The sequence below is a fragment of the Panthera onca genome, chromosome B4 (assembly GCF_046562875.1).
Source record: "Panthera onca isolate mPanOnc1 chromosome B4, mPanOnc1 haplotype 2, whole genome shotgun sequence".
Classification (NCBI taxonomy): domain Eukaryota; kingdom Metazoa; phylum Chordata; class Mammalia; order Carnivora; family Felidae; genus Panthera; species Panthera onca.
The window spans coordinates 120618750-120643056 of NC_138345.1; the positions used below are offsets into that span (position 1 = coordinate 120618750).

At 37.4% G+C, this 24307-nt stretch overlaps 1 protein-coding gene across 1 annotated transcript in view; it reads left to right on the plus strand.

Moving 5' to 3' along the window:
- Positions 1-2444: 2444 nt before the first annotated feature.
- Positions 2445-24307, plus strand: part of GAS2L3 (growth arrest specific 2 like 3) — a 46524-nt gene continuing 24661 nt past the window's right edge. The window contains exons 1-3 of the mRNA XM_078449554.1: positions 2445-2567; positions 16678-16725; positions 22688-22856. Coding sequence (XP_078305680.1) covers positions 16702-16725; positions 22688-22856 — 193 coding nt within the window. The 5' untranslated portion in view covers positions 2445-2567; positions 16678-16701. The remainder of the gene's footprint in view (positions 2568-16677; positions 16726-22687; positions 22857-24307) is intronic.

A 24307-nucleotide genomic window follows, 5' to 3' on the forward strand; every position in this document is an offset into this window, starting at 1 on the left:
TGTGTGTGTGTGTGTGTGTGTATGAGGGAGAGAAAGTACATATAGGAGTACAACATACTTTCAACTTTTATTAAGTGGTATTCAAATGTTTAGGCACATAGTATGCGTGTAAGAAAAAAAAAAACGAACGACTTGTCAAACAACTCTTAAAAGTTCTGTAGAGAAGTGGCCAGATTTTTATATTAGGCCCCAACAAATCCAACTTAAAGCTACAACTCCACTTCAAAATTTGGCTAAATGATGTCGCGTGACAAACTGTCCTTTAGTTTTAAACAGAAACATTATAAAACATGTGTTTATTTGAACAGCAGGGCCTGTGCAAATTGATCTGCTGCACTCAGGGGGAGCAAAGGGTTCTGGGATTAACTTTAGTCAAAAAGGAGCAACCACTCCAGGGCATCAGGTTCAGTTACCACTTAGACTGTCAAGGTTTGAATGGCCATCTGACCCACCCACCCCAGAACGTAAGCTCTGTGAGAACAGGACCCTTTGTGCTAGGAGAGTCTGGCGCAGAGCAAGTACTCGATAATATTTATCGAATTAACTTCTCAAATCTGTGTCTCCTGCATCAGCCAGTTTAAACCACTTCAGACCTAACCACCCTGCATGTTCCTCCCACACTTCAAACTGAAACCCAAATGCAGTTTTCTTTCCCCACATTCCTTAGATTGGCACCGCTGTCACATGGTAACCAAGTCCAGATAAGTCAGCCTCTTAGGTATCTCCAGAGACCTCTTCCTCTCCAGCTGTATCACTTTTGAATTAGTTTAGGCGATGGCTAACTTTTTTTTTTTTTTTTGGGGGGGGGGGCGGGGGGGAATTGTCGCCAGTCTTATTCTATTCTTCAAAAATCCTTGGAAACTGTTTTTTGTTTTTTCTGAAACCTCATACCCCTTTAATAGCCAATCCCAAACGACTTCCAAGAAAAATTCTAAATTCCTGAGCACCTACCAGGCCTTTCATCGTGCCTACGCCTCCAGCGTGACCCATCTCCCAATCCCCAAACTTTAGTCATTCAAAACTACAATTCCCAGAACATTCCAGATGCTCTCACATCTCTGGAAACGTGATGAGCACTCCTTATTCCCAATTATCCTCGCTCTTGGCAGATTCCTATTCATCCTTCAAAACTCAGCTCCTTTTGAACCTCTGATGGTCACCCTCCGTGACCGTTGGGGGTTTCCTCTCTGGTACACCTTCACTGAGCCTGTACCAGGCCGCTGAGCACTTTGGAGGCGGGGACTGTCTTCATTTTAGTCTCCTCAGCAAAGCAGCAGCAGAACCTCCTCATTGTTCTTGAGTGAATGAAGGCATAAACGCTAGAGAGAACCTCCCTCCAGGGGAACGCCCTCACGTTACAGATGGGAAACTGAGGCCCGGGGAAGTGACGTGACCTGACAAAATCCAACAAGAGGGGAAGGATCTGGGCCTCCAGGCTTTTGGCCATTGATTTTTTTTTTTTTTCTTCTTCACTATTAGCAAGCCAGTTACAGTTAGAGACCTCTTTATTGCTACATCGAACTCCAGTCTCTGCTTTATTTAAGCCCTCACAGCAGCTAATAAGCGTCCCTCATTGTGATACGGTTAAATTTTTTTTTTTTTTTTTTTTTACTCCGTTGCCTGGTATGTTTCCTGAAGAGCCAACATCCTCTTTTTGCTTCCAGTTGTGACTGGGAGTTACAGGATCCTCTCCATCTTTCACCACCAACCCCTCACAGGAAGAGGGACCTCTGTCAGGAAGCGACTCCCATTCCTGCTGGGTGACAGTTTGTCTCCGGAAACCGTGGCGCCCTCAGTACAGCCAGATCTCCAGTGGCTTAGGGTTGGTGAGGGCTCTTCACAGATGTGAATAAAACTCAGGGCAACGCCCTTGAACTCTACCTTGCAACTCTTCAGGATGTTTGGAGGCGATGCTGCCTCACCTCTTATGCCTATCGGGACAAATATCGGGGCTGCTGAGGTCGCGTAGGGGCCAGATGCGCGGACTCGCTCCGTGACCGAGCCACTTTGCCTTTCGGTTGAAAAGCGGGGTTTGCGGGGCGCCTGGGTGGCTCAGTCGGTTAAGCCTCCGACTTCAGCTCAGGTCAAGATCTCACGGTCTGTGAGTTCGAGCCCCGCTTCGGGCTCTGGGCTGATGGCTCAGAGCCTGGAGCCTGCTTCCGATTCTGTGTCTCCCTCTCTCTCTCTGCTCCTCCCCTGCTCACACTCTGTCTCTGTCTCTAAAACAAATAAAAGAACAAATAAAAGTTAAAAAAAAATTAAAAAAAAAAAAAAGCGGGGTTTGGCCACCAGAGTTGGGAGACGCCAAGAGACGCCAAGAGGAGGAAGGCGGGGCACCCTGGGCTGAGACGCGCGCGCCGGTCGCGTGCTCCCGGCGTCGGGGCGGGGCCTCCAGCCACGCCCTCCCTCCGCCTTCTGATTGGTCCTTTCGAAACAGGCGGCGAACCGCTGCGAGCCCGGAGGCTCAGGCGGAGGCGGCGGCGGTTGGTCAGGGGCGTGTCGGCGCCGCACAGATTGAATTGAGATGTCACCCCGCAGGAAGAAGTGACCATCCCGCGCCAGGGCGAGTGAGTACTTCCCCGTTTGCCTTCTTTTTAACTCGCGAGCCTTCCCTCGCCTTCTAGGGGCTGCTGCCCCTCAGGAGCCGGTCGAGGGACCCCCCCCCCCCCTCGCGCTCAGCGGAGTCCAAGCGGTGGTTTGTTTGGGGCTGCGGGATCCAAGACGTTCTGCGATTGGCCCGCCGCAGAGTTCGCGTCGTCTGATTGGTCCCTGGGGCTGTCAAGGTGAAGTTTTGCCTGCCCTCCCCTGCCCTCTCCTGCCCACCCTTGTGTGTGGTGTGAGGGGCAACAGGTGTGCAGGGGCGGGGGCACGGCAGGTGCAGACACAGTAGGTGGGGAAAGAGGTATCCGCCTTTACCGCTCCGCTTTGGAATCTAGAGAGGGATCAGAGCCTGCAGTTTAGTTGAGGGTCTCCGGGGGCACCGTTACCCCCAAGCGCGTAGCACAGATAAGGGTCACTTGATTCCTCAACACCACCCTTTGGAAGAATGAATGAAGTTACTGACCTTGGAGAGAGAGTGACACAGACCTTCCTTTTTGCCTGCCGGCAAAGTTTACAGCTTCTTCCCTACTCGTTCTCTCTGGTCCGGGCAGGGCTCTGCTTTCCCACCAGCACCCCTCAGCTTGGAGGGCTGCCTTGGGGGAGGATTGCAAAAGAAAGGGAAGACTTGTAGATTGCTCTGGAAATCCAGGGAGAACTTGGAAAGCTTGCTTCCTCGTGGAGTCACTCCTGGTTCCTAACTACTCTTTTCAAACCCAGGGATTGAATTTTATGGATTTAAGAGTGCTTTACGGGACGCACGGTGGAGTTGCTGATCCAGTCTTTAAGTGAAGAGATGGGTTTTTTTTTTTTGCAGGCCCAGTCCAAGTCACGCTTTGGGTTTTGTTTTGCTCGGATGAAGCGCGCTAACAACAACTTTCTCAGAAGATCAGCAGTTAGTGAACTGTTTGATCACCTCTCTAGGCGCTTAAATTGTTAAGAATTGGAATTCTCACCACCTCAGATTTTCTTTGGGAGGAGATTGGAATGGATTTGAATGAAAAAGTGGAAACCGATGAGAATTTTCTAGCGTAGATTCTGATACAAGTTGTCTGACTCATCTGTTTCAAAAGCTCGTTAAAAGCCAACCGACTTTGGATAGTAGATGCCTCTGCTATTTTGACATTACTGAATTAAAAGTAATATTTCTTTTCAGCATAGCAGAGTTGCTAAACATTCAGGCTCTGAAATCAGGTTTTACCATGTGTGTGACCTTAGGCAAGTTGTTTAATCTTTCTAAGGCTAAATAAGTTTCCTAATCTGTGAAAGAAGGTTAATATTAGTTCCCTACCTTATTGATGGAAAGGTTGTTATGAGGATTAAATGAAATAATCCATGTAAATAGTTTAGTACAGTGCCCGGCACAGAGCTATTATTATTTCTGTGCTGTTTAATTTGTATTGAAAGTTTCAAGCTACACCCAAAGGGCTGAGAGAGCAGAAGGTAAAGGCAGTGCCAGAGGCAGCGATGAGTTCTCATTCATTGATTAATGCCTGTAAAGCATTAAAAATAGTATCTGGCACATACTAAGTACTGTTACTATTTATCAGACTCATTATTACCTAGGATGTGCAGGTATGTGTTTTAGGTGCTTAACTTACATTATTGTTAAACCTGTAAGTAATCCTGTAATGTAGTTGGTGTTATCTCCCTGTAATAGATGAGGAAACTGAAGCTCAGAGAAAGCAAATAACCTACTAAGTCCTCCTGGAATTCAGTCCACGCTTTTCTTTGTGTCACACCGCCCTTCATTTATATTCCCAGCACTATATAACTTCTCTGCCCAGAGTTGTTTGTATGGCCCAGGTTCATTTCTGCCATGGGCATAGGTTTATTCTGAACACTTCTTTAATTAAAAAAAAATAATGAAATAATTTGTGATGGTAGACCAAAGTGTGTGATAAGAGAATAAAGTCAGTAACAAATGTGGTATTACTAAAACACTAAATGAGTCCAGTGGTGTTTGGAGAATTTGCCAATTTAGAAATAATGTTTCCCAATTTGTATTTTTCCATTTAGCTTTTGTGTATTCACTATATTTTTACTATGCAGCACTCCTCTACTGTTTTTTCCCCCCCCTGTAAATCTCAAGTTTGGAGATAAGAGAAGAAAGTTCAGTTATTTCAATAATATTTTCAAGCCTACTGTTGATGAGGAAAGTAAGGGATTAAGGTTAATATGGATTGTTAGATTTTACTTTCTTACAGTAACATGTCTGTGTATGTCTGCGTGAATGTGTGCATGTGTTTTGCTTTCTTGTTACCTATTGCTTTCTATACTTTGATATCAGATACACCTTTACATACCTAATGAACCATGTGATATACATGGAATTTGAGAGAGTAGGAAGCTTGAGTCTGTCAGTAAGTTTGTCCCACTGCCAGTTTCCCCATTTTTAATTGAAATTTAACTGCCACAGAGAAATGCCTCAGAAGCCATGCTTACAAGATAAGGCAGTAATTACAATTGTATTTCTTCAGTGTTTCTCATTCTAAAAAGTTTTCTCATGCTATTACTTTGCTACAGAGTAGTTTGTTTTAACAGAGTTACCATGTATTTTATAGATCACTAATTTCCAAAGAACTAGAAGGTAATAAAATGTAGCGAATGCACTAAATGTTAATTTCATCTTTGATGTTGAAAGCTTTTAGGAATTTATAGTACAAAGACCATCAGTCATATGATAGATATTGCTGAAGTGCTGACTAATAGAGACTTCTGCCTACTATCACACACCATACATTTTTCTGTAACAGTATAATATTAGCTATGGTGAAGAACTCCTTTTACATAGAGTTTTAAACATAATGACTTATTTTTTCTTGATGGATGACTTGTTACTATTTTTTATTCTAAAAATAAAATTGGCTGTTGAAAAACTTGTTTGTGCAGGAGTTTTTCTTTTTCACACTTTCCCTCCCCCAATTTGGAAAACATTGTGATCCTAATAACATACATAGTGCTCTGCAGATTGCTTTTGGTCACATAACGTATAATAGACATCGTTTCATAGCAGTAGCTATATCTCTTTCTTTTTCAAGTGGCTGAATAATGTACTGCAACTTATTTGAGCACCTTCCTGATAATAGATGCTTTATGTTGTTTTTACATTTCTTTATATTAGTGTTTGTGTATGTGTATGTTTTCCATAGAGTCTTTTAGTTTATCATATATAAAGGCTAACTGATTGTAAGTTGTTTAAAAATTTTTATGATAAATGAATAGTTCTATCAAACATAAAATTAAGTTATTCAGGTGGAATCTCTATGAAACATTGCAAGAGAAAAATTTCAAATAGAAAAGCAAAGACTCCCAACAAATGAACAGTCTTTATAATTTTGCAAATAACGTGATTTTTTATGAAGCTCTAAGAATCTTATTTCTTTCTCTTGAGTCTTCATCTGTTTTGGAAGCTGCTTTTTCCTTAAATGCATGTACCACAGATTTACTTCATTATTGTTTCATGTTCCCTTTAGCGATAAATGCAACATTTATTGTATTTAGGAGTAAGTCTGGTATTAATTTTAGCACTGATTTCTATATTGTAGTAGAAGAAATGGAGAATGTTACCCACCCCCCCCCCCCAAGATTCTTATTTTATAAAGTATAGAGTAAAATAGAAGCATGTATTGATTGCTGTGTACCCTAAAGTGGGGAGGGAGTTCATGAGGTTTTTTTTTTGTGTTGTTTTTTTTTTTCTTAGAGGAATTGAATCTGGAAATAGGTAGGAGGGAGTCTTGAGGAAAGGAGGAGAAAGATTGTTGCATGTAGATAGATCATCATGTCAAAGTCCCAGAGATGAGAGAGCATGCTCAAAGGGTCTGAAAGAAGTTCAGTATAGCTGGAGTGTGAGGATCAAGAGAAGAGGCTAGCGGGAACCTATAAAGCTTTGTTAGCTTTGTGTGTGTGTGTGTGGGGGGGGGGGGGGTTGGGGCTTTATCCTGAAGGCATCGGAGGGTCATTAAGGGTTTTAAGCAGGGGAGTAGTAAGGTGTCCTCAGATGAGTGTTTGTGAAGGATCCGTCTGGCTGTAGTACGTGAAGAGCAGGTTGGAGACTTCCAAGGCTGGAGAAAAGGTGACTGATTGGAAGCTGTTTCAGTAAAGCTAGAGAGAGGTGATGGTGGCTTGAACTAGAGGGGTGGCCATAGATATTGAAGAGAAAACTTAGAGGTACAAGCAATAAGATATGGTCACAGATTGTTTTGACTGAGGGATTCAAGGAGGCGGTGGAGGCGTGGGAGAGGAAGGAATCATGGATGACCTGTTTAACTTGGCGAATGTTGGTGCTGTTCCCTGTAGTAAACACAGGAAGCTTTTGGAAATGTTAAATGAGTGAGTAAATGAATAAATGATCTCAGTTACACAGAGGCAGGGCCCTTTGGTGGTGATGATGATGGTGATGATGATGATGGTAGACAATGCATAGCACAATGGGTTTCACCTATAAATTTTGCATGTTTTTTTGTTTGGTTGGTTTTGTTTATATTTTAGCATACTATTTACAACTGGTGCCATTTTCCTCATTGCTTCGAACATGATGGGCTCGCTATATGTTCTAATCATGTTCTGGATGTGTATCACTTTCTTCAGGCCAAATGTCTTGACCCTCTGGGTGCAGTTTCCATTCTCCACTTAAGATGTGTATTACTTTCCTATTACTACTAGAACACATTACCACAAACTTAGTGGTTTAAAACAACACAAATGTATGATCTTATGGTTTGAGAGGTCACAAATCAGAAATGAGCTAAAAAAAGAAAAAAAGATATTGTCAGGGCTTCCTTCTTTCTGGAGGCTCCAGGGGAAAGTCCATTTCTTTCCCTTTTCCAGCTTTGAGAGGATGCCTGTATTCCCTGACTCCTTCCTCCATCGTCACAGCCCTCAGTGACACAACCCAAATCTGTCTCCCTCTCTGCCTCTTTTCCATCATGATATCTCCTTTTTTCTCTCTGCTTCTCATTTTGCCTTCTCTGACTTTTCTGCATCCTTTTTAAAAATAAAATGTATTTATTTTTATTGAGGCACAATTGACACATCATGTTATATTAGTTTCAGATGTACAATATACATGATTTGATATCTGTATATCTTGTAAAATGGCCACCACAGTAAATCTAGCTAGCATCCATCCCCATACATGGTTGTAATTGTTTTTCTTGTGATGAGGACCTTTAAGTCTACTTTCTTACCGGCTTCCAAATATGCAATAAAATATTAACTATAGTCAGTCACCATGCTATAATTACATCCCCATGACTTACTTATTTTATAACTGTAGGTTGTATCCTTTGACCCCCTTTACTCATTTTGCCCACCCCCTAGTCCTCACTTCTGGCAATCACCCATCTGTTCTCTTTATCTGTAAGCTTGGTTTGTTTGTTTAGATTCCACCTATAAATGAGATCATACAGCATTTGTTTTTCTCTGACTTATTTCACTTAGCATAATGCGCTTCAGGTCCATCAATGTTGTCACAAATGGCAAGATTTCATTCTTTTTTTATGGCTGAGTAATATTCCATTGTATTTGTGTACTACATCTTTATCCATTCATCCATCAGTTGACGCTTACATTGTTTATGTATCTTGGCTGTTGTGAACAATGCTGTAGTGAACATGGAGGTGCATATATCTTTTTTGAATCACTGCTTTCATTTTCTTTGATTAAATACCCAGAAATGGAATTGTTGGATCATGTGGTAGTTTCATTTTCATTTTCATTTTTTTTTTTAGGAAATTCCATACTGTTTTTCATAGTGGCTATATCAATTTACATTCCCACCAACAGTGCATGAGTTTTCCTTTTCTCCACATTCTCACCAACACTTGTTATTTCTCATCTTTTTGATAATAGCCATTCTGACAGGTGTGAGATGATATCTCATTGTAGTTTTGATTTGCATTTCCCTAATGATTAGTGATGTTGTCTTTTCATGATGTCTTGCTGCCTGTCCATCTGTATGTCTTCTTTGGAAAAATGTCCGTAAAGGTAAGGTCCTCTGACCATTATTTAATCAGATTTTTCTTTTTCTTTTCCTTTTTCTTTTTCTTTTTCCTTTCCTTTTTTTTTTTTTTTTTTTTTTGCTATTGAGTTGAATTGGATATTAAGCCCTTATCAGATATATGATTTGCAAATACTTTCTCCCATTCCATAGGTTGCCTTTTCATTTTGTTGTTGGTTTTCTTGCTGTGCGTCAGCTTTTTAGTTTGATGTAGTCCCACTTGCTTATTTTTGCTTTTGTTGCCTTTGCCTTGGGAGTAAGATCCAAAAAATCATCTCCAAGACTGATGTCAAGGATCTTACTGCCAATGTTTTCTTCTAGGAGTTTTATGGTTTTAGGTCTTACATTCAAATTCAAGCCTTTAATCCATTTGAGTTAATTTTTGTGAATGGTGTAAGATAGTGATCCAGTTTCATTTTTTTGCATGTGGTTGTCCAGTTTTCCCAACATCATTAAAAAAAATTTTTTTAATGTGTATTTATTTTTGAGGGACAGACAGAGAAAGTGCGAGTGGGGGGAGGGGCAGAGAGAGATGGAGACACAGAATCTGAAGCAGGCTCCAGTCTCCAGGCTCCACGCTGTCAGCACAGAGCCTGACTGGGCTTGAACTCACAAACCATGAGATCAGACCTGAGCCGAAGTTGAATGCTTAACTGACTGAGCCACGCAGGTGCCCCTTCCCAACACCATTTATTAAAGAGACTGTTCATTCCCTATAACATATTTTAGGCTCCTTTGTTAAAAATTGACCACAAACATGGGTTTATTTTTGGGTTCTCTAATCTGTTCTATTGATCTGTATGTCTGTTTTCATGCCAGTACCATACTGTTTTTGTTGTTGTTGTTATTGAAGTGTAATGTAACACACATTGTTACTTTAGCTTCAAGTGTACAACATAGTGATTCCACAAGTCTATCCATTATTCTGTACTTATCGCAAGTATAGCTACCCATACTGTTTTGATTATTGCAGCTTTGTAATATAGTTTTGAAAACAGGGAGAGTGATGTCTCTAGCTTTGTTTTTCTTTCTTAAGATTGCTTTAGTTATTTGGAGCCTTTTGTGGTTACATACAAATTTTAGGATTGTTTGTTCTGTTTCTGTGAAAAATGCCATTTGAATCTTGGAAGGGATTGCAATGAATCTGTAGATTGCTTTGGGTAATATGGGCCTTTTAAAAACATTAATTCTTCTAGTTTAAGAGCATGAAATATCTTTTCATATATTTGTGTCTTCTTTAGTTTCTTTCATCAATGTTTTACAATTTTCAGTTTGTACACATCTTTTACCTCCTTGGTTAAATTTATTCCCAGGTATTTTATTCTTTATGATGCCACTGTAAATGGGATTATTTACTTAATTTCTCTTGCTGATAATTTATTATTAGTGTATAGAAACAATAGATTTTTTTTTAAAGTTTATTTATTTTGAGAGAGAGAGAGAGAGAGAGAGAGAACATGAGCAGGGGAGGGACAGAGAGAAGGGGAGACAGAATCCCAAGCAGGCACTGCGCCATCAGTTCAGAGCCTGACATGGGGCAAAACAACAGATTTTTATGTATTGATTCTTGTCTAAATGTTGAATTCATTTATTAGTTCTAAGAATTTTTTGGTGATCTTTACAGTGTTTTATATGTAATATCATGTAATGTACAAATAGTGACAGTTTTATTTCTTTCTAGTTTAGATATTTTTATTTTTTCTTGCCTAATTGGTTTGGCTATGACTGCCAAATACTATGTTGCATAAAAGTAGAGAGAGTAGGGATCCATGTCTTGTTTTTGATTTTAGAGGAAAGGCATTCAGTTTTTGACCATATGATGTTGGCTATGGGCTTGATATATATGACCTTTGATATGTAGTGTTTCCTTTATACCCAGTCTGTTGAGAGTTTGTCTTACAAATTGATGTTGAGTTTTGTTAGAATGCTATTTCTATATCTATTGAATGATTATATGATTTTTATTTTTTAGTTTGTTAACATGGTATATACCATGTTGATTGATTGTGCATATTGAACCATCCTTGCATTCCTTGAATAAATCCCACTTGATCATGGTGTATGATCCTTTTAATGTATTGTTGAATTCAGTTTGCTAATATTTTGTTGAGGATTTTTGCATCTATGTTTATCAGTGATTTTGGCCTCTGCATCCTTCTTATAAAGAGTCTTGTGATTACATTGAACTCACCAAGATCATCTGTTATCCCAAAGTCTTTAATTTACTTAATCTGTAAAGCACATCTTGCTCACACACAGATTCTGGGGATTAGGATGTAGACATTTTGGGGAGTCATTATTCTGTCTACCACAAATGGAGTTTATTTAAGATGTAATAAAAATGTACTGTCCACTGAGGCATACAAATTCCTGAGTAGCACATTGCTTCCAGAATCCTTGCCCCTTGGCACAGCTATTCTGTCCTTTTCACTTGGATACTTTGCCTATATACCATTTTTAGTCGTTTTCTTATTCTTAGTGATTCTAAGGCATCTCACTTGACCTGCTGGTACCTTAACCAGTAACCACTGTACATATTTCACTTTGGACATGCTGGGTGAAAGGCAAAATCATTTATCAATTTAGGTTACATAATAAATGAAAATAATAAAGAATACCAAAAATGGTCTCCCAGTAGATACTTGTCTACTATGTAGCCACTTCTAACCTACTGTCACATTTTGTTCTACAACAAAAGCAGTGTGGAGAAGGGAGACAACCCAGTTTTCCCCAGAGATTTTGAAGTTTTTCCTACCAAAAATGTTTCCTAAACTTTAGGCTTGAATACTTTTTTCAATACTGTTTCCAACAGCAGTCCAGGAACTTATAGTTGGTGAAGCAATGTACAGAAATAATACAAAATGGTATGAAGCAGTGTAAAGGACGTGATTGAGAAATGCTATGTGAATTCAAGAGTTAAAGATAAAATCAGAAGTAATTCAGACCAGTCAGGAAGGCTACTGGGAGGAGGTAATAAATTATAAGCCCGGTTAGCTGAGATGATCTTAGATGAGGGATCTTTTCAACTCCTCTTTCTCTATGTCCTTTGCTAACTCCTCTCATGTCTAAATGTTGGATTTTGTCAGGACTTGTTCTTAGGCCTTTATCACTGTTTTCTCCATTTCTTTCTTAGATGATCTCATTCTTTTCAGTGGCTTTACCTCCCAAGTAGTTGCTGACAATTTCTACCTCCTTGAACTTTTTTCTTAGCTCTAGAATAGTATTTCCAACTGCTAGATCGACACTCCCACTTGGCTGTCTTTAAAGACTTCTCAAATTAAACATGACCAAAGCACAGCACTTTTGACCTGTTAGTACTCTGTTCCCTGCTTTGATCTATTCAGACCCCCATCATCCTCATCTCCCACTAACTATTTGCTCAGTTGCTTAAGCCAGAAACCTGGGAGTCATTCTTAATAGTTCACTCTGTCCTTACATCCCTCCTATCCACCTCTCCATTTCTAACCATTATCAAGTCTTGGTTCTAACTGAAGTGGATATCAAATCCATCCACTTCTCTTGAGTAGAGACACTATCCACATTCTAGTTCAGTCACCATCATTTGTCACCAAACTACTGCAGTACTGCAGTAGATTCCTAACCCTTCCTCTGCTAGGCACCTCTCCACCTCATTTCCTGTATGCTCCCATTTCCTATATGGTCTCAGTGTTTCTACCCCTGTCTTTGTCTCCTTCTTTCATTGATTCCCCTGGTTCTTTTTCCCATCTCTACCCACTCCCCTTTCGGTTTCCTTCCCACTTTCTCTCTTAAACCCATTACTATTTCACTCCCATACTCCTCTCTCCCCCTCAGAGAGTTCTTTTGAAACTATGAGTTAGATCGTCTCTCCCTTGGTTAAAGCTCTTCCATGGTTTCTCACTGCTCCTAAAATGAAATCTAATTTCCTCAACATGGTCTTGTGTGATGGGGCTGCTGCTTAATGTTTCAACCCCATCCTAAGCCACACATTCTCCATGCTTCAGCCATACCTGCTTCTTTCAGTTCTATGTATGTGCCACATTCTCTCTTCAAAGTCTTTACAAAAATTATTCTCTATACTTAGAACTCTTCCTCTCTTTCTCTGGCTAAATCCTATCATTCTTCAAATTCATGTTTTCCGTCCAGCAAAACCATTTCTAATCATTTAATCTAAGTCTAAAGTAGCTGTTTCCTTCCCTGTTCTTTTCTTCAAAGCAGTTATCATGATTTAACACTGTGTATTCATTTGTGTGGTTGCTTTTTTTTTTTTTTCTAAACCTTCCCACTGGTGTATTCATTCCGTAAGGGCAGTCACACGTCTGTTACATTCATTACTGTGTCTCTTGCCTATGGTGCTAGTTCACTGCAGAGGAAGAGTAAATGCTTGTTGAATAAATGAATGAGTATACACCACATGGAAAAGCATACAGCCCGAACCGCAATATAGCCACAGAAACGAATGAAACTGAGGGAGAACAATGAGGAGATAGGCTGAATGGAGCAAAGGGCCTATGTTAGATAAATTCCTAAAGACTTTTATTCTAGCCAAGAGAATTGTGAGTCATAAATTAATATGTGAGTATCCTCTCAATTATGACATGGGCATTTTATAGGTTTTGCTTCCACTTATAACTATATTTATTTATGTTAGTAAAATAAGTTATCCATATTATGTTTAATGATTTCTGAGCGTTATTAGCCTTATCTCTTTTTAATTTGATAAGTTATGTTAAATAAACTATAATTATGTCTCATCACAGTATCAATTATACCAACTAATTTGTTAAGTGCTAGTTATCTGTCAGGTCCTTTATATGTATCATCTCACTTAATCTTTATAATAGCCATATGAAGGAGGTGGTGGTATCTCATTTTACAGATGAGAACACTGAGAATCAGAGAAATTAAGAATCCCAAGGTCATATAGTTAATATGCTAGACCTGGAATTCAAACCAGATGTGTCTGCTATTTTTTACTACTATAGCTGGTGTCTCTATGGTGAGTTGTTTTAGAACACATTAAAAAAGTGAAATATGTTTTGTATGACTATAACATTTCTATTTTCCCTAGTAGGCAATTAGAAAATATTTAACTCAAAATTTTAAAGCTAAGACATTTTTCCCCCTGAACAAATTAGAGAGGATATCTTTTACAACTATTTTTCTAAATGAAGCCTTGAAAAATGATGACATGGTTTTTGACATACAGAAAGGTGTACAGACTAGTATAACACCTGTGTTCTCACCACTTATCTTGAAATAAAATCTTACTAGTACAGTTTGAAAGCCATTTCTCCTCAATCTCATCTTCCTCCCTCTCCTCAGCAGTAAACATTATCCCACTATCCCAACTTTGGAATTTACCATATCCCTGCAGCTTATGTATCTTGGCAATAATCTGGTGTCTGAGTACGATATGTGGTACGGTGCAGTTAATATCATTATTTTTCTGAAAAAAACTTACCTTATTTCTTTGCTTTTTTGCCATTCTTTTTTAAATTGGCCCCCTGATTTGTACCAGGAATGAGCTTTGCCACTTTATGCTCTCCCGCCATATCTTGTAACATGGGTGAGGAATAAACATGTACTCGGTTTCAGAGCCTACAGCTATGGGACAAAGGATCAGTTCAACAGGTTGGCATTTTTGCCAATCATGATCTGAAGTCAAATTGGTATGAAGAGGCTTACCATAAATGATCTTAAGGACCTCATGACTGATCTTGTTTCTAAGATGAGTAAGTGGGTTAGGTACAAATCCTATTCAAGTTTCAGGTAGGTGAGTGCCTTCTGTGTTTTGTTTTCCCCAGATTTTAAAGGTTAAGTATAGTACTCTTCCCTTATGATCTCTGGATAAGCTCCTGGTCTTGTGAATGATTCCCAGCAGTGTTACAGTATAGTTTGGACTTGGTCACATGAGAGGTCTTTTTGCCCAAATCTAAGGGAAAGGACTTCCTCAAGTTGGCAAAGAATAGAAATAGACTCCCCCCAAAAGGAAGAAAGACAAAAACAAAACAAAATAAAGGCAATAATTTGCTAATTAAGATGCAGCCCCCCCCCCAAAAAAAAAAAAAAAAAAAAAAAAAAAAAAAAAGAAATGCTGCTGACTCAGCATAATTGGTTTATATGAGAAAAATAGAGATTGAGACTTTTAGGGAAAGATAGAAAAGAGGAGAATAGGTAATCAAATGAGTGAGAAGCAAGAATCATAATTATGATGCAGACTGGGGTCGGGGCCAACTCTAGAATAGATGCTACTCTTGGGATTAAAAGCCCGAGACACAAAAATGGTTTAGAAAGATAATAGTGACTAGAAAATATCTACAACTGGCTCTTAGTATCTGGGACATGGTGACTACTCATTAATTAACTGATGGTTTACTGATACATCTCAGTTTATAAAAATTTCTCAATAAAATATATATTTGCATATGTGATAATTTTTCCTATGTGAAGATACATTATAGCTTATCTGAGTACGATTTTATTAAAGAATCTCTTTTTAAAGGTAATTTAGATGGTCATATTTTGTCATCTTAAAAGTAGTTCTTTGCATTATACAAGAAGAATGTTTTGAAAATATATATACAAAAGACTCTTCTGCTAAAGTTCAAGTGATTGAAGGTTGTGCACAAATTCTTGATTTCTTTCATAAAACGAATTCTGTTGGATTTTTGCATAAAAAGTGCAACTACTAAACATTCTTGTGATAGCTTCTTTGTGAATGTGTCACTGTTCTTGATTTGCACACGCCTTATAATTTAGGCCTTCTTTTGTTTTGGGTTGGCAGTTCCAACTGTTAAAGCTCTTGTCTGATTATGTGGGACTCCTTATTTTAATGGGAGCAGCTTCTTTGCTGCATTTTTAAAAAATGGTCTCGGAAGCTTCTTACTGTGGATCTTTGTTGAGGACAAAGGATTATTTATGCTAAAGGAAAATGTATTCCCCACTGAATTAGCTCGTGGGAAGCATAACAAGCTTATTAGTAATGCTCAATTGTACTTTGGCCTTTTGCTATGGTAGAGGGAAGGAAAAATGACATCAAAAAGGACATTCTGCTGTCCTTTGCCTTCCCGCAAAGAAAACGTGATGTAATATTAGACTTTTGTTAGATTTAGCTCAAGTTCAACTTTGGTACCAGCAGAAATATTCCTGAAAGAAAAGTGGTATGTTTGGTATATCTTAGAGGAGAAAATAACTTTCCTTGGAAATTGATAGCATTATAGCTTTATAAACCATTTTATATTTTTTATTAGAATGTTTTAATGGTGGTTTACAATAAAAAATAGACTAGTATATTATGCTCGTATAAGCAATCAATATTCCTAAATTTTATATGTTATTGTCTATGTTATTGTGAGTGTTTTTAAACTCTTCAACTTTTTTCCTTTCTAAAAATACATTAAAGAATTTTATTAACCTAACTTAATTAATTAAATTGTAGTTTTTTCTTACACATTTCAAAAATAGTACTTTGGAGTTAAAATTGCTGTTTTTTGTTTCTGTTTTTTTTTTTTTTTTTTTTTTTTTTTTGTCTTTAGCACCTTATGGATAAAATAGCTTATGTAGAATTATTATAGAAAGTCCCTGAGTATTGTTTCATAGTTAAAATTGCTGTCTGTCTTTATTACCTTGTTGTCTGGCAGAAGAAGCTAATGGTTAAGCCTGTGACTTTATACAAAGTCCAGATGAACTTATACGATCTCTTTATCTTGACTTCGGTATCAGTTGTGATATTTATGTTTGCATTACAGTTTACATTATGTTTATAGGGGAAATTTTTGGGAGACTTTTATATGTGCTAAGTTTTATTGTCAGTTTTATTTTACTCGCCAGATGCTTCAAGAATTACTTTGATATCAATGCCAGAAACTACATATTAAATGTGTTTTAGGTTTTCCTCTTTTAAATGAGGAATACTTTCGTAAGTGAGAAGCTAGGGGTGATAATTGAATTCTCCTACAGTCAAACTATTCCAAATAGAAGAAAAAGTTTTAGGTTTTCAGTTAAATGGAAGATTAAAGCAGATTCCTCGTAATTTGGAGGTGGGGGAGTAGGAAAGCTACCACTATTTGCATATTAATGTTTTGTTCTATTTTCAGAAAAGCATTTTCATTTCAACATAGATGGCCATGCAACCTGCAATTCAAGTAAGTGTTTTTCTTGGAAAAATATGTATTTAAATTATGAGATTATAATAAATTTATGATAATTAGTAAAATATTAAAATTATTACAAAATGTGTTTAAGGAACTAGTTTCTTAAGTATCAAATTTTAGTTACAGGAATTAATATATTTTAACTTTCTAGCTCTGAAAAGATTTTAATTTTAACTTTTTTATTAAATATTTGTAAGACTCAAAAGTTCCTTAGAATTTGTGGGTCCATCTTACTTATACTACCGAGGGAAGAGAATTGGAATATGTTGTAGTTTCCCTCTCCTTACAATTTATTATGTGTTTGTAATTAAAAGAGCTATCAATGAAAAGAATTATAAATTATTTATTTTATACAGTTGTCTCTGTGCCCTGTTATGACTGTAAATGACCAGGCATTAAAACTTAAAATTTAGTGTTTTTTTGTTTGCTTTTTGGTCAGGGGAGGCAAGATAAACAGACAAACCAGAATAATCTTAAATTTGAATGATGTCCAGAGTTGGTATTTGCTATATTGTTTCTATATTCTTCTAAATGTTTTCTTTTGATATAAATAGAACATGCTTGAATCTTAAAGATAAAAATCACATTGAAATTCTACCTATAAAGATGCAAGCAGCTATTAATAAAATTTGCCTTGCAAAGTGAGAACTTTAAAATCAATCATTTCTCATTCTGGGTCTGCCACTCTTGGTTGTGAGATTCTGGCAACTTATTTTACCTCTAAGAGTCTCTGCTTCCTTACCTCCAAGGTAAAGATAATAGCACTTAAGTTTCAGGGTCGTTGTGAGGAAATCAATGGAATCAATGAGGGAACATGAGCAAAGTGCCTACTAGAATATACGTTGCATAGTAGACACTTCCAAAATTTGGTTGCATCATTGGTACAACAAAATTCTCCAGATATAAAACTGGAGATTAAACTTGTATCTTGAAAGTATTTTTTTCTTTTCTCTTCTTTCTTTCTTTCTTTCTTTCTTTCTTTCTTTCTTTCTTTCTCCCTTCCTCTCTTTCTCTCCCTCTCTTTCTTTCTTTCTGTCTCTTTCTCTCTTTCTCTTTTCTTTCTTTCTTTCTTTCTTTCTTTCTTTCTTTCTTTCTTTCTTTCTTTCATTCTTAGAAAGATGGCAGTGAGTGAAGCCTAGAGAAGATGATTTATTTATCAAATGTTAGCAACTCTGAACATGATCCTGCTTATACTCCCTCCTGTGTGTACTATGCAGCTGTATCCTCCACTCTGTTAATAAAGAGTTCTATTATACTTTTTTCCTTCTGGGACTTGGAAGTCCATGGCAGTGTTCCAAAAGGTCTTGTTCTGGCCCTCTGAGTCCTCTCAAACCCACACTGAGGATGCTCAAAACTCCTTCATTACTCAAAACCATTTTTAATACCATTTTTTAATCTGATTATTTCTATTTGTCCTCTTTTCACCTCTTTACCCAAGTCTCAGAAATGTCATCAGTTTTTTCTTGATTCCTTATGGTGTGCTTTATATCATTGCCACATTGATCATGTTTTTCTCATTCTATTCTAATGCCATTAATATTTTCTTGGTAATTTTCTTCAGAGTTTTGTTTTAAAGTCCTATGAAATCTTCTCTGATCCAGATTTTACAGATTCATCTTTATTAATTCTTTATAAGAGTACCCTTGACATCTCTCATGGATGTTTTTTGATTCTCTCTCTGATGAATGTGAGAACTTTGTAGGATTTTCACCTCTTTCTCAGCTAATTATATAAGCCAGTTGCATATTCATAAGTGCCTTGTAGAGAGGAGACATCCATCAGATAGCTGATTAATTGATTTCTTATTTTTTGAAAAATTTATTTATTTTTGAGAGACAGGGTGGGGCAGAGAGAGAGGGAGATGGAAAGAGTCCCAACCAGGCTCTACATTTGTCAGCACGGAGACCCCATGCGGGACTCAAACCCACAAAATGTGAGATCATGACCTGAGCCCAAATCAGGAGTCAGACGCTTAACCAACTGAGCCACACAGGCACCTGTCAATTGATTTCTTATTAATTTAATACATTAAGATCTTCCCTTGGGGCACCTGGGTGGCTCAGTCAGTTAAGCATCCAGCTCTTGATTTCAACTCTTGAGGTTATGACCTCACAGTTTGTGGGATTGAGCGTGGAGCCCGCTTGGGACTCTCTCTCTCCCTTTCTCTGCTTTTCACCCCCTCCCTTTCAAAATAAATAAATAAACTTAAAAAAAAAAAAAGATCTTCCTTGTCCCTCTTTTTTAATTTATATCCTTCATTCTGATTAGTAAATAGTCATACAGTCTACAAATGAACAATAGTTCCTAATCTCTTTTGTGTCATAGTCCCCTTTGAGAATTTGACAAAAAGCTATGAACTGAGAAAAGGCCCATTTGTATGTAGGCATAAAATTTTGCCTAAATGTAAGTTGTTTATATATGTACTCAAGTTCATCTACAGACTACCTATGGATTAAGAATCTTTGCATTATGACAGCTTTCGCATGTTTGAGAACAACCTTTACACAGACAGTTTCTGCTATTTACATCTAACTTTTAACAACATTAATATGGTACTGACCAGCCCAGGTTATTATAGAATCTTCTATGGCAATAGTAGGAGAATCCAAGTATTCTTCTCTCTAATGTGGCAAGAAATTAGAATGACTTGTTAATATTAACTTCTCCATTTTCACAGATGATTTTTTTCAAAACCACCTTTCTAACTAATGCACATCTTTCCTTGACAAACATTTGCAAATGCTGTGCCTTTTTTCCAGCTCAGCCAAATGGTTAAAAGACAAATAAGATTCTGTTGACTATGAAATACCCTCTAATGTGAGATGCATCTTGATTTTGATGGTACACAGAGTCATTTGCTAATATCCTCAATTAGTCAACAAATATGTGACTTAGTACCATGTGCTATGTCTTCTACTGAGTTCTGGGATTATAAACAGAAATAAGACATGCTTATGAAAGGAAGATTTAGGTAGTAAATCTTTGCTATACTCCCTTTGAAATAATTGTAAGAGAATTCAGAGAAACAAATAAAAAGGACATCTTGTCTTTTTCCTAAAACTTTATAGGGTCTTCATATATTTAGGAGTTCATTCTCCAGTCTCTACCCTTAGTTCCTGAAATAACAGCCCTGAAATAAGTTATGGGTTTTTTGTTTGTTTGTTTGTCTTTGGATATTTTAATTGAGTTTCACTACTCCTGTTTTCCTCTTGTGTTCATTTTCTTTCTTTGCCTTTGGGATTTTTTTTTTTAATGTGTTTGTTTCTCATCATAGGAGATTGAAAGCAGTTCTTTCTTTCTTTCTTTCTTTCTTTCTTTCTTTCTTTCTTTCTTTCTTTCTTTCTTTCTTTCATTTCCTCCAAAGTTTGTCTGGATTAACAATGGTGATGTGGATTTTGATTTGGTGTAGTAAGACTTGCCTTAAATAAACCTCAATAAGTTTAATATATTTTAGCAGGAAAATGATCTACATTTAAAAATCAAGAAAGGACTAGATTCACTTGGTATTACCTATACTCATACCTCTTTTTTTAAACATAAAAAAAAAAACTTTATTTTAAAGTAATCACAAGCCTGAAAAGTAGCTTTAAATGTAGAACAGAGGTATTTGTTTGCTGAACCATTTGAGAATAAGTTGCCAATCTAATGACCCACTACCTCTGAATTCTTTAGTGTGTATTTCTCACAGATAAAGACATCTTCCTATCAGAACTGCAATAAAATAATTGGAGCCAGGATATTAACATTGGTACAGTACTACCATCCAATCAATATTCAGACCATATTCAAGTATTGCCAGTAGTCCCCATAATGTCTAGTTTAGAATCACAAGCTACATTTAGCTGCCATGTCCCTTAGTCTCAGTCTAGAACAGTATCTCACGCTTTGCTTTCTTTAATGACCTTGACACTTTTGAATATTATAGACCAATTATTTTGTAGAATGTCCCTCAGTTTGGATTTGCCTGTTCTCATGATTAGATTCAGGTTATGCATCTTTGGCAGGAATATCACAGAGGGATATTGTGTTTTCTCATTGCATCATTTCAGGTAGAATGTGATTTTGATTTGTCCCATTATTGATGGTGTTTACCTTTGTTACTTGGTTAAGTTGCTATCTGTCAGGTTTCTCTACTGTAAAATTATTCTTTCTTCTCTTGGTAATAAGCATTTTGTGGGGAAGTACTTTGAAACTATATAAACATCTAATTCCTCATCAAAATCCAAGTTTATTCATATATTTTTATCTATATGAAAGAATAGTTTTTTTATTTTACTCAATGTGTTATAATCCATTTATATCATTGTTTGATGCTCAAATTGCTCTTGATTTAGCCAGTAGAAGTCCCTTTACGCTAACATCTATGTCATTTTGGTATGTCCCGATCATTCTTTGAGCCCTTCTTTGCTTTCTGGTAAAAGATACTCCTGTCATCATAGGATTCATTCTAGTTTTCTCTCATTCCGTAGAAGAGTTATACCTCTCTTCTTTGGCAGTGAGAAAACTGGCTCCCATTTGATAAATCCCTGTGAATGTAACCAGTCTCCCATTGTTGCTCCCTGTATTGATGACTTTCTCAGCTCACTTGGGCTCTGACACCCTGCACTGGGCTGTTCCCTCATCTTCCCCTGTGGACACCCTCATCCTACTCAGGTTCTGATACCGTGCACAGGGCTTTTCCCAGGTGTGGACACTCTCTTATCTCACTCAAGGCCTAATCCTCCATTTCAAGATTCCCTCCTGTGAGAACCCCTCATCACTTCACTTGGGCTCAAATACCCCTTCCTGAGTTGAGAGATGATAGTCTTTTCTCTAAATAATATTATATTAAAATATATCTAATTGTATTTCAAATTTTTGTGAGTGTCGGATTGACAGTATGTTTCTGTCAATTTTTATTCTTAACCAGGAATTGGCCAGCTAGTAAATATTTTTGGCTTTATGAGCCAATAGGCAAAATGGAGGCTTTTATGTAGGTACTTATGTAGGTACTTATATAACATTATTATATAACATCATTATTATATAACATCATTATATAACAAATTATGTAGGTACTTATATAACAGCCATTTTAAAATGTAAAAATCAGGGTGCCTCAGTGGCTCAGTCGGTTAAGCGTCCAACTCTTGATTTCAGTTCAAGTCATGATCTCATGGTTCGTGAGTTCAAGCCCTGCATCGGACTCTATGCTGACTTGGAATTCAAGTATGAAGCCTGCTTGGGATTCTCTTTCTCTCCCTCTCTCTTTGCCCTTCCCCAGCTTGCTCTCTCTCTCTCAAAAATAAACTTAGAAAAAAAATGTAAAAACCATTCTTAGATTGTGGGCCATGCAAAAATCAGATTATTTAGATTTTTTTTTAGATAATGCTTATATAATGACCAGAAGTTTATAAAATGTCATTTATGCATTTATTCATTCATTTATCCATTGTATAACAAATACTGCTAGGCCCAATGCTAGACACTACAAAGATGTATCTTAACCCATTTTAGAGCTGAGAAGCTGAGGTCTTATCAGGTAACTTATTTTTTTAAATGTTTGTTTATTTTTGAGAGAGAGAGACAGAGCATGAGCAGGGGAGGAACAGAAAGAGAAGGAAACACCGCGAGATCATGACCTGAACCAGTGGGACACTTAACTGAGCCACCCAGACACCCCTGATCAAGTAACTTATTAAACTTAGCTAGCAGGTGAAGGAAAATGGTATTTGTTGGACTTTATCCTGTTGGTTGATATCAATTCATTGATTAGGGATTTACTTATATTTACCACAGTATTGAATACTGAAAATATCTCGAGTGTCTAGATTAATAGTTTGCTTCTAGTTTATAAATTTCTGTGAATTGCTGCAGTTTAGTATATGTGTATATAATATATGGTCTATAATTCATCATTTAAATATAGATGTGAGTTATGCTGACTTTTAAAAAAGTTGGTGTTTTTCTCTAGGTGTGGTTTGGAGAAGACCTGCCTCTAAGTCCGCGGAGTCCTCTGACCCCCAGACATGGGCCAGGTTTGGCTGATGTTTGTCAGTATGATGAGTGGATAGCTGTGAGGCATGAAGCCACCCTGTTGCCCATGCAAGAAGATCTGTCAATATGGCTATCTGGTTTGTTAGGTAAGGCCTGAAAAGATACTCAAAATTGTATTTTTTATTTAGTAAATATTTATTGAGAATCTTACTCTTTGATGGGGAGTGATTGTTCCAGAGCCTGGGGATAATTTAGTGAAGGAAATATATGATATTCTTGTTCTCAACAAGCTTACATTCTAGTTGGGGAAATATTCCAATTCACCCTGAACCTTAGGACTTGGATAGTAAGGAAGTTTGAGGCTTAACAGAAGGGGTCAGTAGTGATCTTTGAATAATTAACATTTCAGTTGTTAATGTTAAAATCTTTTTTTAAAGTATATAGGTCTGATATTGGGGTCTATATTACTGACCTCCCCCACCTTAATCTTATATAAGGAATGAAATTCTGAGTAGAATATATCCTGTAGTTAAAATGATTGCTATTTCTGAGGCATTGAGGAGTAGAGGCATGTAAACCCTAGGAGGAAGTGTCAGGTTAGAGAATATCTGGCATCATATTTCTTTACTCAATTAGAATTGAGGAGTGCTCTGAACTTTCTCTCCAGAAAAAAAGCTCTCTCTCTCTCTTTTTAAATGTTTATTTGTTTTGAGAGAGAGAGATAAAGAGAACAAGCATGAGTGGGGAGGGGCAGAGAGAGAGAGAAACAGAGAAAGAGAATCTTAAGCAGGCTCTGTGTAGTCAGCTTAGAGCCTGACATAGGACTCCATCCCATGAACCATGAGATCATGACCTGAGCTGAAATCAAGAGTCTGATGCTTAACCGACTGAGCCACCCACATGCCCCCTAAAGCTCTCTTTTTAAATGCAAAATTTCATGTAGCACTCCAAAGTTTTTGTGAAAAGGAATATATAAAGCTTATCTATGGCCTTCTCAAGATAATTAAAAAAAACTGCACAGTTTTTATCAGCCTGATGATTTGGTAATTTTTTTTTAAAGTTTATTAAGTAATAATAATGGTTCTAAAGAAAGGTTTGAGAGGTGAAAAGATGGTATTCCCTGGGTGGTTGTTATGTTATTACCTATAATTTTATTTTATTTTTTTTTATTTTTTTATTTATTTTTTTATTTTTTAATATATGAAATTTACTGTCAAATTGGTTTCCATACAACACCCAGTGCTCATCCCAAAAGGTGCCCTCCTCAATACCCATCACCCACCCTGCCCTCCCTCCCACCCCCCATCAACCCTCAGTTTGTTCTCAGTTTTTAACAGTCTCTTATGCTTTGGCTCTCTCCCACTCTAGCCTCTTTTTTTTTTTTTTTTTTCCTTCCCCTCCCCCATGGGTTTCTGTTATGTTTCTCAGGATCCACATAAGAGTGAAACCATATGGTATCTGTCTTTCTCTGTATGGCTTATTTCACTTAGCATCACACTCTCCAGTTCCATCCATGTTGCTACAAAAGGCCATATTTCATTTTTTCTCATTGCCACGTAGTATTCCATTGTGTATATAAACCACAATTTCTTTATCC